This window comes from Syngnathus scovelli, chromosome 16 (genome assembly GCF_024217435.2).
Source record: "Syngnathus scovelli strain Florida chromosome 16, RoL_Ssco_1.2, whole genome shotgun sequence".
Classification (NCBI taxonomy): Eukaryota; Metazoa; Chordata; class Actinopteri; order Syngnathiformes; family Syngnathidae; genus Syngnathus; species Syngnathus scovelli.
The window spans coordinates 145,178-166,717 of record NC_090862.1 but is presented as its reverse complement, the minus strand read 5'-3'; the positions used below and the strand labels follow the sequence as shown (position 1 = coordinate 166,717).

The 21,540-nt window shown below is 46.3% G+C and overlaps 4 protein-coding genes across 11 annotated transcripts in view; 3 read left to right on the top strand and 1 right to left on the bottom strand.

Annotated features, from left to right (window-relative positions):
• The window catches only part of spag9a (sperm associated antigen 9a), a 63,163-nt gene extending 61,271 nt beyond the window's left edge, over nt 1–1,892 (top strand). For all 7 annotated transcript variants that reach the window (XR_007486680.2, XR_007486678.2, XR_007486679.2 and 4 more), the window contains 2 exons: nt 1,670–1,781; nt 1,855–1,892. The gene's annotated coding sequence lies outside the window, so the exon portion shown is untranslated. The remainder of the gene's footprint in view (nt 1–1,669; nt 1,782–1,854) is intronic.
• ankrd40 (ankyrin repeat domain 40) lies at nt 567–4,351 on the bottom strand. The gene is made up of 5 exons (XM_049744465.2): nt 3,807–4,351; nt 3,282–3,430; nt 2,574–3,194; nt 2,326–2,507; nt 567–2,251 (listed from the first exon to the last, which is right to left on the bottom strand). The coding sequence occupies exons 1-5, from the start codon at nt 3,962–3,964 to the stop codon at nt 2,108–2,110; spliced, it is 1,254 nt and encodes a 417-aa protein (XP_049600422.1). The 5' UTR covers nt 3,965–4,351; the 3' UTR covers nt 567–2,107.
• Nucleotides 4,352–4,766: 415 nt separating this feature from the next.
• On the top strand, nt 4,767–9,320 carry luc7l3 (LUC7-like 3 pre-mRNA splicing factor). Its single transcript, XM_049744462.2, has 10 exons — nt 4,767–4,983; nt 5,371–5,437; nt 5,524–5,563; nt 5,664–5,808; nt 5,906–5,983; nt 6,059–6,163; nt 6,269–6,430; nt 6,536–6,879; nt 6,991–7,235; nt 7,318–9,320. Exons 1-10 carry the CDS (start codon nt 4,885–4,887, stop codon nt 7,512–7,514), a joined length of 1,482 nt encoding a protein of 493 aa, XP_049600419.1. The 5' UTR covers nt 4,767–4,884; the 3' UTR covers nt 7,515–9,320.
• Nucleotides 9,321–16,635: 7,315 nt separating this feature from the next.
• rab5c (RAB5C, member RAS oncogene family) lies at nt 16,636–21,373 on the top strand. Of its 2 annotated transcripts, none has more exons than XM_049744479.2 (6): nt 16,636–16,763; nt 18,770–19,052; nt 19,352–19,503; nt 19,731–19,853; nt 19,934–20,027; nt 20,352–21,373. In XM_049744479.2, the coding sequence occupies exons 2-6, from the start codon at nt 18,884–18,886 to the stop codon at nt 20,486–20,488; spliced, it is 675 nt and encodes a 224-aa protein (XP_049600436.1). In that variant the 5' UTR covers nt 16,636–16,763; nt 18,770–18,883; the 3' UTR covers nt 20,489–21,373. The 2 variants fall into 2 exon arrangements, with proteins under 2 accessions (XP_049600436.1, XP_049600437.1); XM_049744480.2 differs by lacking the exon at nt 16,636–16,763 and adding an exon at nt 18,171–18,325.
• Nucleotides 21,374–21,540: the final 167 nt, after the last annotated feature.

The window sequence follows — 21,540 nt, the reverse complement described above, 5'->3', positions numbered from 1 at the left end:
CAAGCTGAAGAGCATACAGTACAGTATATGGTAAACCTGGTTTATCCCTGCACTGTCCCTGGAGCTGATGTAGTATTTGTGCTCCTTGGTTTGCTTTGCCTGAACATCTGCTCACCACATGGGACTTTGTTGTATTCATTCATTCAAGAGGCGTCACAGATACGCAAGGCGTAAGAGTACGACCACAACTCGGCGCTTGTTTATATTCTTTACATCAGAAAGGGAACAGAACAAAGGGGCTTGATGCTTTGGGTCAGTGGCTTGTTGTTGGGTCACATAACAATGTACAGCTGGATGTGGGGAAGGGGAAAAACAAAACTAGCCAAGTTTTGGCGCCCAGGTGGTGTCATAGTGTAGTCAAATGAGTTGAAAATTAGTTTTGAAAAATTTTAAATCACGCTTTGTGTTACTTGAATCATTTCTACTAATATAGCAAAGAAAACAAAATATTGACTCTAACGCCCTCTAGTGTTTTTAATGTGACATTTCAACGGTGTCAGAGGATGTTGTTATCTTATGTCAGACGGGACAAGTGCGTTCCAATAATGATGGAGCCAGGCAAGAGATGAGGTCATTCACCATGCTTTATCAAAGAACATAAAGAGGTCTCCAGAACAAAACTAAAAAAAAAAACCCTTCAACAGTGCCTACGATTATTTCTGCAAGTACAACAGGACACATCTTTTATAAAAATATCAGACTCTGGATGCATAGGTTAAGTCAAACTGTATTCTGCTTTAAGTCTAGAACACTAAACAAAGCCACCGATAGTGTTAGTCTCCTTTTCACAGAAGCAAACATGAGCCATAAACTCATTCATTTTTAAACACGACGCTCTCACCCTGTCTAGCCGCGTCTTCGTAAAGTCTTTAACATTGTCTCATTGCACTTTCTTTCACAACTTGAACTTCTGGCATTTAACGTTTTGACACAAACACAACAGGCCTATTTGGTTAAAAACAAATGCAACCAAAACTATGCTTGTTAATAAAAAATATATTTCATAAAGTAAGAGCTTCTGGTATACCTTTGAAAAGTAAACTGTTAGAACTTGGTAAGAAACCTTTTGATTGTGGGACCACTGTCAGCAAATGGAACATGATGGTACACAGAAGAGCAGCATTAACATTTCCATTTGACACAAGGCTCTTAACATAGAAGACAAAAAATGATATTAAACGTCAGCTCGTTAGTGCAGTTTTAGGTTAGTTAGGTCAAAAAGACTTGTGTTATCTAATAAAGCTACCATTCGAAACCCAAAAAACAGGCATTGAGAAAGGTGTGCAATAAGGAGGCAACACCCCATTTTGTCGTTGAAAAAATGAACTTTCATTCCGTGAGCTCCACTTGAGCCAACAAACAAACAGACAAACAAACTTGTTGAGCTGCGTTCCTTTGTGATGCAGAGATATTCCGTAGTTTGCTTACCGGCAGGTGAAATAAGCTTAGTTTTGAGCACACTTCCTTGTAGCGTACAAAGAAAGTTGCAACCTGCGGACATCCAAGGTAGAATCACGTGCGGCCTTTACCTTGTTAGTCAAGGAGTTGCCCGGCCTCATTACTGGTATGACTTCAAAGAAAAAAAAAGAAAAAAAAGAGGTGGTGAGGTATCTGGGATTTTAAAACAAACTAAAATGACTCAAAGTTTTCTTTTCCACATTGTGTGCAGACAGACAGCAGTTAAAAGCGACCGACCGACCGACCGACCACCCACCCATTCATTCATTCATTCCTTCCAGCGACTCCAAGACACCAAGGTTGAAGCGACAGCATGTGCGAAGGTGTGTAAGCAAGCTGGAACATCTTCCAGCCTATGGTCGGCTTAGCAAATAGTGCGTGACAACTTGCTTGCAGATGGACATGTCCGTATAAGGCTATTGCAGGAAGACAAGCTAATGCCCCCGACCCACCCGCCTGTTGTGGTTCCCCTGGAGCCTTGGCACAAGGCGGAGGAGAGAAGGGGCCCACGTACGTCATCTCTCGTCATCCAGTCATCTCTGACGACAAGTTAGGAACACCAAAGCAGCGAAGGGGCCCGGATCAGGACAAAGAGCTCGAGAACTGGAAACGAACCAAGCAGGGAAATCTGGGAGGCGGGGCGGGGCGTCTAGTAGGTGAGGCGCGAGGCCGTCATGTTGTAGCAGGGTCTGTCGGTCAGACCCCCCGGCCCGGAGAACAAGGACAAGCCCTCGGATTTCTCCAGCACAACCTCCAGTTCCTGAAAGTCCTGCAGCCGGGCGACATCCTTGTCCTGGAGGGGGGGAAAAAAAATATCACGTACAGCGCATTTGACAACAGCAAACATTTGACTAAAATGCCCGTTACCTTTCTCAACATGGTGTTCGGTAGCTTGCGGATCTTCTCCACGTGCTCCGAGCTGATGTCCAATTCACGGCAGCAGACCCTCAGCAGAGAACGATAGGTGAGCTCCTGGCGATCCAGTTCCACCTCGATGAAGTCATTCTCACGGGCGTTTGGGTTCTGGATGCGCACCTTCAGTACTAATTCTACAGATGGGTGGGGACACTCGTTCAGTGCTACGGTCCAAATATTGTCAGTCACTTTACCCTCACCTTGCACATTGACGGGGAAGGTGCTCGTGAAGAAGAACGGCTGGAAGGCCGGCAAAGGTCCACCCGCTTGACTGTAGCCGATCTGCTGCGGGACCGATTGCTGTCTGCTCACTGCCGGGTTGGGGTTGGTCACCGGAGCTTGGACCTGAGCGCCGTTGCCGCAAGCCAAACCCGGGCCGGGTGAAGCCAGAGGGGGCGAGCGCACGCTTCCGTTGTGCTGCACGGCGTGGTTGACGAGATGCGGCTCCACCGACAGATCCACGGGCACGGTGCGGTTTACGACCGTGCGGTTGGCCAAACCGGGCGGCGCGCCGTTTTGCTCGGCCGCCGGAACAAATTCCCGGCTCTGAACTTGGCTGTGAGCGACAGAGTTTGTTGGTGGAACAGGGTCGTCAGACGGCAGGCTCTGAGAGGTCTTAAAGTGCCCAGTTGGAGAGAGTGGAGCCGAAGTGCTGTCCATGGACTCGGTGTGTTCCGCGGATCCGTTTTGTGCCAGGTGCTGAGAAAGTAGGAGCTCCATCTTGTTATCCATCTTTGAGTATAAGAAGGGAGGGTTGGACAAATAGTTGGGGATGATTGGCAACTCGGGTTCCTTGACTTCGGGCACGTCCTCCACTTCAACTGTAGGCAGAAGGAGGAAAAGAGCGTTTGTCTATGTTGGGCCTGAAAATGTTCCAGTCAAAAACGACGACGGCCACTGTGGTTTACCTCCTAAAAGCCGTTTGATCTCCGGTTTGGATGTGAGCTGTGAGGCCAGCTCTTCCTTAGCTGTGAGGATGTCTTTGTCTGCACCGCTACTAAGTAAGTAGGACACGATCTGCTTATGGTTTCGCTTGCATGCCCAATGCAGGCAAGTCCTGGTGAGATTAAAGACAAGATGCCCAAAACATCATCTGCTAGGTAGGAGCAATGAATCAAATGACAGTATTAGGTAAGTATTTGTAAAAAAAATAAAGAAATAAGACACATTCATCATTCGTAATGCGATGTGCCTGTTAATATTTTGTTTGCTCGCTGTTTTGTTTTTGTTCGAAGCCCCGGATTAAGCACTCAAGGGATTTTCGACAGGCAGCACCTAAGGATGAAACCGTGATTTCCCTAATTGGCTATCACAAACCCATGTAACTCACCAAGCAACTTCTTGAAGTTGTCTGTTCTTTACAATAAGTGAAGGCAAACATATTTGGTGTCTTGTGACGTCACTTAACCTGATGTTTTTGTGCTCAAACTTACCATCCATTGATTTCGTTTTGTGAATTGACGTTTACTCCACTCTCAACCAATGTCCGCACTTCGTCGATGTCCCCGATTGCAGACGCCTCTCTCAGTCGCTCCTGGAGTTCTTTATCCAACGAAATGGTGGACATGTTTGCACAGATTTCAGAGTTCATGAGATAAACTAAAACCTCATGAGTTAGCCTGACAAGCAATATTGGCCAAACAGCATTAACCAGTCCACCGGGCTAAATATGAACTACTGTGCTTGCTAGCTTGACTCGGTGACAGCACTGCAATCTTTGGTGCTAATCTTGGGTGGTGATAACAAACTGCTTCCGCTAATGCGATTTAGCCACCAGATTCTTTGGGGTTACAGAAGTCGCTTCTTCGTTTGCATTCGCTTCCGTTTGTACTGTTACAGTCAACACCCGATTTCCAGGCAATCTTGTAGGCGCTGTCTGCGTTCCTTCGGTGCGGGTTGCCACAAGCACCGCCACATCGCGGGGGACACTTTTGGACGTTACAACGACTACTCAGACCGCGTTGAGCGGCTTGATCTCTTACTGCAATACGGCAGTACGTCCGTCATCTTGAATGTGGCCAATTGACTGAAATGCTGCTCGAAATAGTACATACCAAGATACATACAAGAGCACACTTTTTTTTTTAAAGATATGCCCCCTTGATTCAAAACAGTAGCAAAAAAAATAATAATAATAAACCAAAATGTAATTTCCATTTTGACATGGGTTGAAATAAACTATAAATAAATCAAATCAATAAAACAAAACGTGACCACAAAAATGAAAAAAATAAAATTAAGGGGGGATTTATGTATGTTGCGTGTATAACAAATAAAGTGCACTTTCATAATGGCCATACAAAATAGCTTTATGATGTATGTGTGCATTTCCATTGTTCTGCAGTTGCATTTCCGGGTCAAAAGTCGAATTCACTTTCGGATGTTCGTGAGGGGTGACGTCACTGTAGCTGCCATTTTGATTCAATGTACTTTGAGCGCTTTGGGATGGTGTGAACTGCAGCTCCGCTATATATTGTTGCGTTTAACGCCAATACTTCCAAGCTGAGCAAAATGCTTTCCGCAGCTCAGTTGCTCGATGAGTTAATGGGCCGAGACAGAAATTTGGCCCCTGACGAGAAGAGATGTAACGTCAAATGGGACGACGAGAGCGTAAGCTAGCATTTTTGGCTAATTTTAGCCTCGTGTGCACGTCGCTAACGTAACTGAACGTTTGTTTGCGGAGCATAATCGCGCTGTTGAAGTCTTTGAATAGTTGTTAGCGGTTATTCGTGCAATTGTTCAATAAAACAATCGTAAATATACACGCGATTGAATATCGGTGGCCCACAGTGCCATAAATGAAACCACACACGTTGAACCATTGTTAGCCTGCGAATGATGGACCTCGCAATGAGGCGTCGTTTGCATGCATTGCGAATAGATTGGAACCCTTAACCCGAAAATATGTTTCACTTAAATTTATCTCCCCTGTCGAGATCGATAACTCGGGCTATAATTTGTTGACCTTGAAATAATATGTCTCGTATGTGTTTCTAGGTATGTCGATATTATCTGTGTGGCTTCTGTCCAGCGGAATTATTTACAAACACACGCTCAGATTTGGGTAGGTCAAGCTCGAATTGATGTGTACAATCACAACAATGACAATTGAACTGTCACTGATTAACAATTTCCCTTTTCTTTCCGAAGGCCCTTGTGAGAAAATCCACGACGAAAATCTTCGCAAAGTGTAAGCAATGCGTCCTGTGTCTTAAAATATTGTGCAATGTCTTTTCCTTTACCTGCTAGTTATTAATATTGTAGTCCTTATTTTTGTGTGTGTTGTTCAGATATGAAAAGAGCTCACGTTACATGAAGGAGGGATACGAGCGGGATTTTCTGCGCTATCTCCAGTCGCTCCTGGCCGAAGTGGAACGGCGAATTCGTCGAGGGCACGCTCGGCTTGCACTTTCCCAAGCTCAGCAGAATGCAGGGGTTTGTTTTGTCTTTTTCTGTTATAATACCTGTAAATGTGCAAATGATAGCGAGAGCTATTATCATTCGCTGCTGAGGTACGGTTTCTTTTTCACAGCAACCTCCTGCTCCAGTAGGAAAGAATGATGAGAAGGCTCAGGTTCTGACAGAGAAGATTGAAGATTTAGTCGTACAGGTTGGTTGAAAGTTATGCTGTTCCTTTCTTTTTCACTTGCGTGGCTGATTTAGCATTGTACTTTGTTTTGCATAGATTGAGGAGCTGGGCTCGGAGGGCCGTGTGGAGGAGGCTCAAGGAATGATGAAGCTGGTTGAGCAGCTCAAGGAGGAGAGGGAACTGCTCAGTGCCAATCCGTCGGTGAGCCATCTAACTGAGCCTCACCGGCCGACGTCTACTGTCTCTTTTATCGTATTTGGTTCAACAAAATACGATACCTTATCCTCTCTCTGTCTTTCCATTCAGACAATCGAGAGCTTTGCAGCCCAGGAGAAACAGATGGAAGTGTGCGAGGTGTGCGGAGCCTTCCTGATTGTGGGTGACGCTCAGTCTCGGGTGGATGACCACTTGATGGGAAAGCAGCATATGGGCTACGCCAAGATCAAATCCACTGTCGAGGAGCTCAAGGTAATCTGGCCACAATTTGGCAGAGTATGGGAAGTGACATCATGCACATAGTTCATATTTATCACCAATGGCGTTTTGGAATGAACTCTGCTTGACTTCCACTAGGAGAAAATCCGACGTCGCTCAGAGGACCCGCAGGGGGAAAACCCGGCCGTTAAGAAAGACCGAGAAGAGCGGGAGAAGGAGGAGCGAGAGAAAAAGCGCAAAGAGGAGGAGGAAAAGGAGAAAGAACGCGAGAAAGAAAAGGAGAAGGAGCGCGAACGTGAGAAGGAGCGCGACAGGGACAGAGAACGTGACAGGGACCGGGATCGAGATCGGCGGGCACGGCGAAGCCAGTCTAACAGCCGCCACTCCAGCCGAGCGTCAGATAGGAAAAGAAGTCGCTCCCGGGATCGTCGGAGGTCCAGGAGCAGAGACAAAGACAGGGATCGTGAGCGCAGACGGAGCAGGTAACCCAAATTGTTCTTCTTTCTGTACACTCAAGAGTCATCATAAGACTGACTGCAGGTCTCTTTGCTGTTTAATACGTCTGGCAAAACTGACATTCTCTTATTCCGCAGAAGTCGAGAGAGGGAGAGAGAAAGAGAGAGGGACAGGGACAGGAGACGCAGCCGTGACCACCCTGACCGGAAGCGACGCTCCCGCAGCCGCGACCGGAGGAGGTCGCGAAGCTCTGAGCGCCGATCTCATCGCCAGCGCAGCCGCAGCAGGGACCGAGACAGGGAGAGAGATAAGGAGAGGGACAGGGACAGAGAGAGAGACAAAGACAGGGAGAGAGACAAAGAGCGCTCATCGAAAGAAAGAGGTGATGGCACGTGACGTAACTCTTTTATTTCACCCCCCAAGATCGACACCAATGACGGTCGGCGATGCTTTTCTTTTTCCAGAACGTAAGACGTCGGAGGAGAAGAGCAGCAACTCCAAGAAAGACAAGAACTCTAACGGCGAAGCAGCCGCCGTCAAGGCTTCCACCGATGCGGAGCCGATGGAGGCGGGGGCGGAGGCTCCCGCCTCGGCTTCCCCGCCTCTCCTTAACGGCCAGCAAGAGCTCCTCCTTTCTGAAGGTGACACTCAGTCCAATTAAAACTGATCTGATAGGACCTCAGATCAGACTCAGGTAAGTGTGTCCTTCTCCTCGCCCCCTGACTCCCCAAACCCTTCACACACCCTCCCTCCCTCCCTCCCTCCCTGCCTCCTTCTTTGCATTCACTTCAACGCTGAAAATGTTTGTCTGATGTACCATATCCTCTTTTTGCATCATAAGTATGCACTGAAGACGAAGAACTAGGCCCGATGAATGAGAAGAAGGTAGAAAGCATTCACACAAAGCAAGCCAAGAGGGAAAGGCCAGTGTAGCCCTGAGCAAACATGCCCAGAGGTACCCCTCCCCTCGTTTTGTATTGCTTTCGGAGATGTCAAAAGGAGCTGGGAAAAAAAGATGACATTATCCAGTTCACCTTCCTTGCTTCCTTCCTGTCATTTTTCCACCAATTTGGCAGTATTGATTCGACATAGTTTACAATTGGCTAAACGTCAAACGTGTGTTTATATGTACCCTTAGGTGGGCTGATTTTTTTTTTTTTTTTTTATAATAAATATAAACGCACACACAGACCAGCAAATGCCATGCAATTCCTTCATGTGCCTGACAATGCTTTGCAGTGTGTGTTTTGCGGGTCGGGCTGATGGTGGTGGTGGTGGTTGGGGTAGTTCTAGGAGCCTTTCACGGACAACGTACCTTACTAACTGGAGGCTAGGGTTTATGGCATAATTTGCAGCTGACTTCCACACCTCACAGCGTTGGTGTTGTGAGCGAGACCACATGTGAAAAGGGCAAATTAAAAATGAAGGATACTCTCTGACTGTCAAAGTGTGCAGGTACTCACCCCAGGTACTCCTTTCTCTACCCACATCCTTTTGTCAATGCTGTTGCCAAGATTGTCAATCTGTATGTTGTTTAGCTTTCATCATCAAGTTTTTGGAGAGAGACGTCATTGAATCATGTGTTTGTCACATCTGTTCACTTCCGTAACTACAAAAATGATGTCATTTCAAAGCGGCGTCCAACTTTGTAGACAGTCGGTGAGCATTTTCAGGCAAACCGTGATGACAAGGCGTGTCGGAGGAACTTTTTTTGTGCCATGTTCTTTCTGTTATTGCTGAGCCAGTTGTTTTCTAGAAAAGCCGTCGCTGGTCTCTTTTACTAACATTCCATTTTATGACCATGTTTGTCCAACAGGAGATATCCATTGGAGGAAGAAGAGGAGGTCACCCCAGCCTCACTTGGATCCCGGCACGTCGCAGCTTATAAACAAGGTGATCCACGTATGCGTAGTGGCTTGCTTATATCAAATCAAGAACATACATTTTTAAAGAGGGAGGAAAATATGACTCCATTGGTTTTCGTGTCTCTGGTGATCTCATAGTTGGATGAGTCGTTGTGGTTAATCAAATATGTATTTGGAGGGGTTTCGACATCGGTCGGACCTCACCCGAAATACCAAAAGTGGTAGGCAGACTTCACCCTTTCCTCTTTTTTTTTTTTTTTTTTTTTTAAATAAAACAATCTCCCCTTTTCCCCTTGCATTTATTAATACCTCTTAGAAGGAAAACAATACTTGTAGTTTATTTTGGTGTGTCAGGTGACGTCCTACTTCTTTCTGATGATTTTTTTTTTAAACTTTTGAATAATGTAAAATGTTGGCGGGGCATGGCTCTTTCCCCCCCCCCCCCTTCCACGTAGAGCTTAAGATTTGCTCATTTTGCTGTTTAAAAAAAAAATTACTGGTTTCCGTTTGATCCATTCATTTTGATGGAAGGCTGAAGATGTTTAGGTTTGGTCAGCTTCAAATGTTCAAATGTGGTCTTGAGAAATAAAAGGTAAAAACTTGACCCTTGTTTTCTTTCGTATACATGAATACAGTTTCTATAGGGCCTCATAAAAGTCACCAGTTATGTTACCTATATTAAGGAGTCACTATGAGGGACTTTGTTTTATTAAAAAAAAAAGTCACTAAATGATTTGCCCTTTGTTCTATGCAGTGACTAAAGAAAGTCTACACATCTTAAAACATCAGTGAAATAAGAGCGAGCGTTTGGCCACCCAGCTAATTAAGCAAGATATTCAATCATAAAAACACTATATCTTTTAGCTATATTAAGATGTTGCATATCTTGTGTCTTATGAAAGAAAATGATTGGTTTCCCCCTGCTAATATTCCATTGAGGATTGTAGACGAGTGTGGAGCACCCCTTCAAGGTATGTAGCTGCCATGCTTCCCTCGCCACGGCATCCCTCTCCTCCATCGACTACTCGTCTCGATCGCAGCTCCCGGCCTCGCCGTCCGTGACAAAGCCGCAAGTCTTCTCGCCCTTCCGTCAAGCTGCCCAACAAGCTTCCGGGCGGCGGCCTGAATCCTGGGCCTGTACGGCCCCACCTCCTTTTGACAAATTTGATCTGAGGTGGTTGGAAAAACAATCACAGCTCAGGCGACATCTGATAATAAACATACATTTGGGGGTGTTAGGGTTAGTTCATATGACTTCAACCAGGAGGTGTCAGTAATGCGCCGTAAAACAAAACGAAGAAGAAAATGACGTAACTTCCACACGATATTAGGGAAATATCATGGTCAGAGGTCACACGTGTCAAGCGCTAGTCCTTGGGGCCGCATTCCAACAAAAACAAATATTTTCATTTGATTGAAGGCAATGGCGTTAACCACTCGACCAGAGCCTGCTCGGAAACAAAAGGAGATTTGGTCATATTGACAGGGTATCCTCCATCCAAACATGTTGGGTGTTCAAAGTTTCTACGGATAGTCAGTCCGAAGCAGCCCTTCCCACAGTAGTCACCATGACAGGCGACCACCTGGTGGCGTCAGTGTGCCGAGCGCCGTTGGACGATCAGGAGAAGAAGATTTGAATCGACGGATGTGACGTCAGGGCTTTAGGTCAATTGAAGACAGGTGTGCTCGCTCAAGGGGAGTTATCATATGCAGGTGTCACCGAGCGCGTGGCCGCGGCGGCGGACGCTTTCTCAGGTAAGCGAGCATGCTAGCAAATGTTTGTCGTCTCCTGCCGTTTTTCACGACGGGCGCCGTGTTTGTTGCACGATTGGCACGCTTTGCTGCCTTTTCTCACAAGCCTTTTTTTAAATTTTTTATTTTTTATTTTGTTTGTCGCAGGATTGTCGTACTCTCGTGACTCGGCCACGTTTAGCCCGTGAGCAAATGTTTGCAGTTTCTTACGATGCCATTTATTATTTCTTGCAGGATTTTCGCTGTCTAGGGAGTGCTTGAGGTTTCGGCACGGCACGGCACGCCACGATCCACTTTGCGTCGCGTCGTTGCGCGTTTTGGTGGTATTTTAAATGGCTTGCGCGTTTTGTTTTTTGTTTTTTTTTTAATGCTGGCCAGCATTTTTTCATTCGTCAGTCTGTAGAAGGTTCGTCAATGACGCCGCCGATAAGCGCGTGTTTGTCTGACTATAGGAAATGTTAGTTTGACTCTAGTCAACTAAACCACTTTTTATTATTTTATATTATCCGTGTGCCATTGACGTGTCATGCAAACTGGTGAATGCAACGTATATGTTACGTCATGTCCAAATCGGACCAAATCCATTCAAAGATGGCGCCCGCCCGCTCGTTCCGTTACGCAACAAACATTTGCGCCGCTTATTTGCTCCCCTTTTGGACGCCGCCGACCTGGATCATCTGTCCAATGTGAGGTGAGTTGTAGATGATGAAATTAAAATATGAATTATAATCTTTAATAGAGAATGGATAAAATTAAAATATTAACTATAATTTTGATAAATTATCATAATTTACCACAATATAATACTTTTTTCAAATGTAAAACTCCTAGTGTGTATAATTGTTGGTAAAAAAATCATGCCATTGGCACTCTACTCAATGTCTATTTTTGTTGCAATAATTTGCTTGTCTTTTGTAGCACTAAAAAAGGCCGCCCAGCCAGCATCCTTCTATACAAAGCAAGCAGGAGGCTCTTGGAAGGAGCCCTTTCAGTGATGTTGAGGACACTGAGGAAGAGTAGTCCTAAATCAGGTGAAAACCTGTTTATGTCAAGTTTCAGCTTCCCAACACACAATGGTTGTCGAGTTTTAGCTTCCCAGCACACAAATAATGTCTGTCTGTGTTTTTGTAGGCTGCAAGAGGAGCTGAATGAGACAAGTATAATTCCACATGAAAAGGCGCAATGGCCTGTCCAAAGGCGCAATGGCCTATCCAAAGCAGCAATGGCCTATCCAAAGGAGCAATGGCCTATCCAAAGGAGCAATGGCCTATCCAAAGGAGCAATGGCCTATCCAAAGGAGCAATGGCCTATCCAAAGGAGCAATGCCATATCCAAAAGAGCAATGCTATATCAAGTCAAGAAACAAGCAGCACGCTGCAAAAGTCAACATGTGCGGATCATGTGCCCAGGAGGGGGCAGTGTGGTTGCCTTTGGTTATGGGTGCACGACGGAAAGGTTGCAGGTGTGGCCAGTGTTTGGGGGTCTGACGGTTGGTCTTGCTTAAGAGGTTGTGGCTTATCTGGATCCAGCGGTGGCTTGTGCTTGGTTGCCATTGACGGCTCACTTGGGGGAGGACGTGGTGACTTGGATGGAGACAAATGTGAACTTTGACGCGGAGTCCAATGTCCAAGCTTGCCATATGACTTGTACCATTTTGTGTCTTTTTCTAACCTACCACTGTCGTGCTCGCTGCGTTCTTTGTTCTCCCCCATCGGTGTAGGGCGGCGTTGGAGCGAGCCGATCCCGAATGTCCAATTTTGCAATTTGACTTGTACCATTTTGTCTTTTTCTAACCTGCCACTGTTGCACTTCATCTATCCCTAACCTACCACGGCTGTGGTACTTGCGTTCTGTGTGCTCCCCTAGGTGTAGGACAGCATTGGAGCGAGACGGTAACATTTTGTCGTCTTCTAACCTACCACTGTCGTGCTTGATCTAAGCCTAATCTACCACTGTGCGTCCTTTGTTCTCTAGGTATAGGGGGCGGTGTTTGGGCGAGCCGGTCCACGAGGAAGACGTAATGATGCGAGCAGTGCCCAACTCATTGCATGTTCTGCCATTTGCAGGCCGGACGCGAAGGGGGGGGGCGCACGGCCCGATCCGACCGGGCGACGGTCACCAATAGTAGCTAGCCGCTTTGATCAAGTAAGCAAGTGACCCACAACTTGGGGTGCTCTTTGAGTTTCTAACATTTGTTTCTGTTTCTGCAGATGGCAACCGGGATGTGACACGATCTGATCAGAGGTGAACGGACCGCTGTGGCATCGCTCTGAAGTCGCCGAGTTCTGAGGGAGACCCGCTTCCCTGGAGGCGTCGACCTGCGCAGCTTCAACGTGTGAAATAGATGAGTTTTTATTTTAATTTTTTTTTTTTTTTTTAAATTACACCAGCGGTGTCCCAATGTCTGCTTGAGGGCTGCATACTGAAACAAATTCAGAATTCTTTCGACACAAATTCATTAAATAGATCACGAAATGTTGCCATTGATATTTAGTGCTACAAAGCAGTGTCGTGTTCAGTCGTGTGGTGTGTTGATCAAGTTGCCCCGAGGCTGCCATTTGGACACCAATGGTGACGTGTGTAGGGCTGCACGTGTATTGGAAAACTGCCATATGGTGGTCTAGGTTATTGACATGCACTTTAAGACAGCAAAGATTTTTTTTTCACGTCTCAAATGAAACATGTTTCCTTGCCTAACTATTTGTAATGAGTTAAGACGATAAGTCATTGATGTAAGTTAAAGTAAACTAATCTAACTGATCTCATTGCAATCAAATAGTTAACCTCCATCCAAGAATTTTTCACAACTTGCCTCAATGCAGTGGTTTGGCCCAATACTGCCATATCATTGATTTTCCAAAATGTTGTGCAGCCCTCACTGAGTGCCAAACGCGCAGCGACTGCAAGCGCAAGCGACCGCGCAGCGACGGCAAGCGCAGCGACGGCAAGCGACCGCGCAGCGACGGCAAGCGCAAGCGACCGCGCAGCGACGGCAAGCGACCGCGCAGCGACGGCAAGCGCAAGCGAGACTTTTGTGCTTGTCTTGCAAGGTGGAAGAGTGTATGAAACGAAGAGCCGGTGGACGGAGGCCACCAGACCCGCGATTGGTGAGCGGGGTGCAAAGGAAGGAATCACCCGAAGAAAGCAGTCGCCAAGTGTTGAAGAGGAGCCTGATGCATGACTGGCCAAGGCTGGCCAGAGGCGGTGACACGGCAATCCAATCTGCAAGCGTAGTGCACACACTGTTGGTTTTAATTTGATTTCCTTATTTTTCTGCCTTTCAGCTGGCAGCGGATGGGGAGAGCGCCAGCCTGCACCGAGAGGGACTGGGCTGCACCCACAAGACCAAGGAAGGGGCCCCTCCCTCACTCCCTCCCTCCGGGGTTAAACCCGGTAACCCGGATCGCTCCAATCCGACATGCGCCAGCCCGTGCGTGCCACTAGTTACCTGATTCAAACTTACCTTAGTCAAGGTTGGGAGGGGGTGTTAGTGGAATTTTTCCCCTTGCCAAAACCACCACAATATGTCTGCCTTTCAGGATTGCTGGGGCAGTGGATCGGACGAGTGACTGCACAGAGAGGGACTGGACAGGACCGCGAGACCAGCCAATCATCGGCCGACCTGCGGCCGACATGAGACGGACGGGTGCGGATGCGGCGAGGGCAAAGTGCCCAGCCAGCGTTTAAGGAGAGTATGACTGTTTTTTCTTTTGTCCTTTCTTTCTTAACCTCCCTCCCTCCACTTTTTCACTGGGTGTGCACACTGGCTGTCTGCATGATGCCTTTCTTTCTCAGCGCTGCGTCATTTTGCAATATTGTTGTTTTACTGTTGTTTTTTTAATCATGAAATGAACTGTTTGTACTGTAATTGTGTGTGTACCACTGAACTGCAATTAAACTGAACTGAATTCAAGTGGTCCATGTTGAACATTGGCACGTGCAGTCTATTGTGCATACAAATTGGAATCATTTGAGACCTTCTCAATGATAAGGCAATTGTAAAGTTAGTCTCAAACCAAATTGTCTTGTTAAATATGCAGTGTCAGGCTTTTTATTTTTTTTTAACTACACAAAGAAAAGCTGCATGCATTCTAAATGGTTGACAAAAGCCAAGTAGCCTGACACATATAGATGCAAATGCCAAGCGTAAGCGTACAGACGGTGTCCGTTGTGTCTTTGGCAACTCTGCTTTAAAATGGCCACAGAATCTTTCAGAATGTTGGTGCAGTTTTCTGTACGAGTCAAAGCAGTTATTTTAATCTAGTCCGAGCCATTTTTTGGTTTGCTTTGAATCGTCATGCATCATGTGGGCATTCTTGTGAATCAAGCAAACGGTGTGTTCTTCCTGTTGGTGGTCCTGTAAATAAAGTCAACTTTGGTCATCATTCGCGATGAGCCTCAATTGAAGCTGCATCTCTTGAATGTGAAACTTATTGCATGTTTTGTTGCAGGGCTTGACGTCTTCATTGGCTGTCTGACTACAAAGAAGGCTGTTGCTGTACAGTCCAGGTTGTTGCTAAGGTCAATTGAATTTATAAACCTAGCGTGTAACTTTTAGGCCCTTGGCTTTCAATTCAAAGCACAGTTGCTTTACTTCACGGCCAGCCTCGGTACATGTACTGGGTGGTACCACCCAGTTCAAAGTAAAGGCCAGAGTGGTTGTCTTAATACTGGCATCCTCATGAAATTGACCATATCAGACAGGCTAGATGAATTCCAAATGCTACCACCGAGTGGCAGCATATTTGCCTCAGCCTGTCTGATGCTGGGTCAATGCGATGCATCTTTCGTTGTTTTGCCCAAAGCAACCTAATAAACAATATTTGCCTCAACCTGTCTGACGCTCCATTGAACTGTATGCAATAAGTTTTAACTTGAAACAACTACATTACAAATGATAGGCGCCCTAATTAGACAGCTGGGTCAATGTGACCCGTCTTTTGCGGTTTGTTTTGCCCAAAGCAACCTAACAAATAGTCATAGGTACTGCCGCTATCTCGCCGGTGTGCATGTCTCTAGAATGTACAAAGCAATCATATTCATTTGCACAATAAACTTCCAAACCACATGCTAAAAAATGTTCACGTGATGCAGAAAGTCTTCTGTAGATTGCTAAGATTTGCTAATTTGAGCAATGCCGTATCCGAACCCGAGGCTGGGGGTTGCCCGTCCTTGTGCCTAATCGCTCGGGCATTGATACATCAGCAATGCTTCTTTCTAGGTCTCCTCATGTCCTCAGCACTGCAAACCTTTGTGCCGATACACCATATGAAATGAATGAGGGAATTTTTTTTTTTACACCTCCTCTAATGTGTATCAAGTGTTTTAGAACAGCCTAGAATATAAAATTACAAAACGTATTTAAAAAAAACTTGATAAAGTCTAAAAAGAAGTTTCTGATAATTCATTCGCTCCAGGGAGAGAGCATTGTCTCTATTCGTCTGAGCATTAGTGTGTGCTTCGCAGCGCGGTGTAGACAGCAGGTGGCGCAGGTAGCGTGGGGGGGGTAGTGGGTGCAGGCAGCACGGGGGGGCAGGGAGCGCAGGCGGCATGGAGCGCAGGCGGCGCAAGCAGTATGGGGCGCAAGCAGCAAGGGTGGGGAATCGAACCCTGGATCTCAGGTGTTCAAGCGCAGCGACGGAGCCACTCGCCAAGCGTGGCGAGCTCGGTAGTGACCCCGCAGTTGTTGGGATACAGCAAACGGTTTGAACTTGTGAATTTTACTTCGACTTCTTGTTAGTGAACTGCAAGATGCGCTGTAGTCCTTCAAAAATGGCAAAACACACTTTGACTCTGCGCGCATTCTTTATTTTCCACAAAGACAAGCCACTGATACTGTTGAGACTGAATATGTTATACATACACCATTGTTACTTTTTCGTTTTGTCTCATACATTTTGCTTGTTATAAGGATATTTTTTGCTGGAAAATGCACTGGCGTATTTGTTGGATTTCAAATGTATGTTTTGTTCTTATTTTAAGAATATTTTTACCGGACAATTTGTTTGTTTTCAATGTCACGACGATACCATTGCATTGAAGTCCTCCCTTTTTTCGTTCAACTATGAATGGATTTGTTGTAAATAAAAGATTCCAAACGTATCAACAACAAAAAACAAACACGTATTTGGCCTACATATCAAAGTCTCGCGATACTTGTTGCGTACGGCTGTCATTGGTCAGGCGGACAAGGACGTCAAAGTGGGCGGTTCCCGGAAGGAAAGGCCGCAGAGCCCAAAAAGAAGACGAAGGAGAAGACGGCCGATGAGAGCAGCCAAGGAAGAAAGAGTGATGTAAGTCAAATCTATTGAAATACCTAACGAACCAGTGGGTCGATCGTAACACTAGTCGTTTAATTATGAATGAAAATGAGCTAAACGTTGCTCATGTTCCAAAAGCGATCTCAGTCAAAGTGGAGATGCTGCTTCGCTAGGTAGCCGAGACCGAACCGAACGTCCAGGGTAGAAAAAAAAAAAAAAACATGACACGACTTCATATCATGACACAATTGTCGGCCGCAGTTACAAACAAGAGGTAACGCCGATTTGTATTATCGTGAAACGGCGTTTTGGTTACTTTGATGTTAGGCTGCTAACGTAAGCGGAATGTGAAGTTATTTTTCTGGGGGAGGGAGGGAGCTTCCTTCCTTCCTTCCTTCCTCCCTCCCTTCCTTCCTCCCTTCCTCCCTTCCGATATCTCGCCGTTATGCTCAGCTGATGATGCTACCGAGCTAGCATTTGCTTCAGGAGACTGACTGGAGCTGACAGTAGCCTGATTGATAGCTTCATCTTGCACGTTTTATCCGCCGTGTAAATAAAGGTTTCATTTCAAGAAAGAGCCAGTCCCATACTATCCTCATCTCCTTTTAGGCCAATCGTGAGCCTGCCTGTCCATATTTGCACCCGTTAGTTCTGTTCTCGGCTCGGCATCACGTACAGGAGGTCGTCATGAATATATCATAGCCCCCTCCTCTTGACAGCTCCTCCTTCCTGCCTTTTCTTTTGCCTCTTTGCGCACTCTCTCTCTCCCTCTTTGACCCACTTCCCAGTGGAGGTCCATTAAGGATGCAAGCAACAACAACCAAAAAAGCATCCGTCGACGTGAGCAGCTCTGTAAATCCCAGGGGGGCAAACCAAGAAAAACAACGGGCGCTTGACACACGGGGCCAACATTTTTAATGCAAGAAAAACCCACAGAGGCCAGAGAAGTAAATGAACATTTGATGAGAATCGGGCATTGCTTTTGAATTGTGGTTCAAATGATTTTTTTTTCTTCTCCAATAAAACAGACTTTGACTGAGCTGATGGTAACCTTGAAAATAATTTGACCTGAGGGACAATCGAGGTGCATTATTTCAAACGTCAGTCCGTTGGTCTGGCTGACGGTCACGTGGTTTCAGTGTCCTACACATCCATCATGAAACCTACAAATGTTCCAAAAGGCAAGCAGTGTGTGCGCTTGAGTCTCCCCATTGGCTGCTGTTGAATATTTTATGGAGGGAGTCGTGATCTGCCATCACATGTTGAAGATTAAGCCGGCCGTCAGCGGCACTTGGAGTTGATTGCATCAGCCGTGATGTTTTAACTTCACCTTTCGTCATGTTTCGACGCCTCCCCGCTGGAGCCATGTGACCCGGCCGAGGTTGATCCCTACTTTTTACCGTGCTCAGCGGTCAAACGCTTTTCTGCTCACTTGCTTTCCGCTTCCCTCGTTTCCTGTCCTGTTGCAGAGCGCCTCCACGTTTCGCAACGTTTTAGTGCAAGTCTAGCTTTTTGAATTGTACCACCGAGTGGTAGGTGTTACAACACAGAACGGCACAAAACTCACAAGCTGCTGGTGTCAGGATGAGGAAGTGGTGGGTTAAGTCCAGCTCCTCCTTTTGTATCGTTCGCAAAATGTGTTTGTTTGTTTGTTGTTGTTTTTTTAATGAGCACGTTGCAATATTTAGTCTGTGTAACTTTGAACGTTTAAAAATGCCTGACACAGTCCGAATGCATCGATAATAATAAGCTAAGTCATACGTAGAGCGCAGTGCTGTTAGCATCAGAGCGAATGCAAGCTAAAACCTAACTTGCTTTCAGATATTACATCACGGCACTCTAAAATATGCCTACAGAGCAGATCTAAACTGTTGTTAAGATTCTGACACGCCGATGCACTTCTGCATGTGCACAAATCCAACATGACAGCGCTGTTAACAGTAGGCCACAGCCAGACGCTGACAGTGGTGGAGCTGAACAGCTGATCATCGCAACGTCAAGTTAACTCCTTTTGAAGTGGAACCACCTGTGTTTTTCAGTTGCCCTGGCTTGGTTTCCTCCTTTCGGCTCCTGCCCTAACTGAACCCGGCCACCCCGTCCGCCCGCCCGCCCGCCAGCGTCGACCTTCCCCCACCCCGAATCAAGTCCCACTCATGGCCGGACGAGGCGGACCCGCGCGGACCAACGGCGCCGCGGCGCCCAGCAACAAAATCTGCCAGTTCAAGCTGGTGCTGCTGGGCGAGTCGGCGGTGGGCAAGTCCAGCCTGGTGCTACGCTTTGTCAAAGGCCAATTCCACGAGTATCAAGAGAGCACGATCGGAGGTGGGTTCAATCTTCACCTAAGTCAGCGGGCGTGCTGGTCAAAGATGACTTTTTTTTTTTCCTAAAGTCTGCACCGTGGAAGTGAGAGCTCGGGTTCCTCTGTCATGTGACGAGGACCTGAGTCAGCAGCCCCCACCCGCCCTGTGAACTCTTATCACGGTTATGCCTGTCACCAGAACAAAGTTTTCAGGACAATATATTTCCGATCAACAAATGTTTTGTATTTTTACCGTTTTGGAATGTGAAATAAATGTGTGTCAAAAAGTCCAGTAACGGCCGTCTTTTCTCTTCCGCCGTAGCGGCCTTCCTGACGCAGACGGTATGCTTGGATGACACAACGGTCAAGTTTGAGATCTGGGACACTGCGGGCCAGGAGCGCTACCACAGCTTGGCGCCCATGTATTACAGAGGCGCCCAGGCGGCCATTGTTGTGTATGACATCACCAACACGGTAAGCCATAAGCTCAGACGCTCGTCTGGCTCGAGCTGTTGGTTTGCTGACCCTTGTCCTCCCATTTGGGTTGATGATTACTTTTATTCCTACAGACCTTTGTGCTCTCACTTGATCATTTGTAGTAGATATGTAGACGCGTGCGCGTGTTCGTGCGTGCGCGAGAAACTATAACTATGTATAACTATGCATGTACGTTTTGGCAACTTTCTTCTCCTTTTCTAAAGGACACTTTCACACGTGCCAAGAACTGGGTGAAAGAGCTGCAGCGACAGGCCAGCCCCAACATTGTTATCGCTCTGGCGGGGAATAAAGCCGACTTGCCCAACAAGAGAGCTGTCGATTTCCAGGTCAAGATTGGAAACGGACGCGTTTGTTTTTGGTTTGATGATTGCTTTTTGGTGTAATTGCTCACATGCATTGTCTTCAGGAGGCCCAAGCGTACGCAGATGACAACAGTTTGCTCTTCATGGAGACGTCAGCTAAGACCGCCATGAATGTGAACGAGATTTTTATGGCAATAGGTAAGCGTTGTTGCATCTGTAATATAAGTATGATTTGGGAAAAGTTGCCTGAGTAAGGTGGAAATGATTTCACATATGGAATTTATGTTTTCTATTTGTATCAGTAGAAAAACGTCCAACATTTGGAAACAATGGCTTTTTATTGGCCGGCAAGAATGCAAGGGTTTTCTGTCACTAGAATGACTTTTTTGTCACCATTTTGGAAAACAAGAAAAACCGATTTTGATTGGCTTTCTTGACTCTCGTTGATTACCCACCGTGCCGCCGACGACGACGTGTGGGTGAAAAATGTTTGAACAAAACATCTCCACTGATTCCTAACAGCCAAGAAGCTCCCCAAGAACGAGCCGCAGGGCGGGGCGGGCGGTGGCGGCCGGGCCCGAGGCGGTGTGGACCTGCAAGAGGCGCCACCCCAAGGTCGCGGCGGCGGCCAGTGTTGTGGGGGCGGCGGTGGCAACTAACCCTCACGGGGCGGGGCGGGGCATGGCGTGGCGTGGCGTGGCGTGGCGTCCTGTCCTCCACTACTCCAGCTGATCCCAGCCACTTAACCCACTCGGATGGAGCGGACCGGACCGGATATGATTAGCCAGCTGTCAAACAATGTCACGGCGTTGGGACCAAAACACGGTGGAAATTACAAACTCTTTGGCCGACGACATCATCGGCCTGGCGACCAATCACCTTTTAAAGACCCCGACCCCCAACCCCTCCCAAACTTTTGATGGTGGACTCGTAGGGGAACAAACATCCCAGTCGTGGTATTATTAAAAAAAAAAAAAAAATAAAAAAAAAATCACGAAAGCTCACTTAATTTTGGTTCTGTATTTGTGTGGAAAAATAATGCAACAGGAAAAGATGGAGAGCAAGCAGACTTCCTTCTCGGTAGAACTGTGTCGCCGCAATATCGTCCTCATAATAACAAATGTGATGTCATTCTGATTTCTTTTTAGATGACCCAAGCATAAAAATAGTAATGTCATTAACATCACCCATGCGTAGGTTGAACATTAAACCTCAGTAACAACTAATTTGTGGAGTTTATAACCAATCAGAAGCAATCAGCTTCCCCATGTTTCTCAGCATTATTTCTTTTTGATTTTTGTTCCATGTCTTAATTTTGTTTGCTAAATCTATGGTATTAAATGCACTGGTTCTGTCTCAACATCTTTGTGAATCAAGATGCTCCTCGACTCTGGGTTTTCCTGTCTCATCATCTTTGTGAATCGAGTTGCTTGCCCTGGCAATTTTCTTCATTTGTATTATGCGTAGAAGAGTGACAAGGTGGGTGGGAAAAAAACAAACAAACAAACAAACATGTAATTTTACCAATAAACCTGGACAAGTTATATGTTTTTCCCCAGTCTCTAATTCCCGATAAGCAAACATGATCCCATCCAGTCTTGTGACACCTATTTTTATTTTGAAATGAAAGATGAATCTGCATTTTTATTAACGAATTAAGAGGACTAACTTCCAATGTTAAACGTTTATTAGCGGGAGAATGAACGAAACA

Coding starts and splice junctions, on each gene's coding strand:
- luc7l3 (XM_049744462.2), top strand. CDS start 4,885: ATGCTTTCCGCAGCTCAGTTGCTCGATGAGTTAATGGGCCGAGACAGA. Junction 5,438..5,523: donor AAACACACGCTCAGATTTGG/GTAGGTCAAGCT, acceptor TTCTTTCCGAAG/GCCCTTGTGAGAAAATCCAC. Junction 5,564..5,663: donor GACGAAAATCTTCGCAAAGT/GTAAGCAATGCG, acceptor TGTGTTGTTCAG/ATATGAAAAGAGCTCACGTT.
- rab5c (XM_049744479.2), top strand. CDS start 18,884: ATGGCCGGACGAGGCGGACCCGCGCGGACCAACGGCGCCGCGGCGCCC. Junction 19,053..19,351: donor TCAAGAGAGCACGATCGGAG/GTGGGTTCAATC, acceptor CTTCCGCCGTAG/CGGCCTTCCTGACGCAGACG. Junction 19,504..19,730: donor TGTATGACATCACCAACACG/GTAAGCCATAAG, acceptor CCTTTTCTAAAG/GACACTTTCACACGTGCCAA.
- ankrd40 (XM_049744465.2), bottom strand. CDS start 3,964: ATGAACTCTGAAATCTGTGCAAACATGTCCACCATTTCGTTGGATAAA. Junction 3,195..3,281: donor GATCAAACGGCTTTTAGGAG/GTAAACCACAGT, acceptor TTCTGCCTACAG/TTGAAGTGGAGGACGTGCCC. Junction 2,508..2,573: donor CTTCCCCGTCAATGTGCAAG/GTGAGGGTAAAG, acceptor ACCCATCTGTAG/AATTAGTACTGAAGGTGCGC.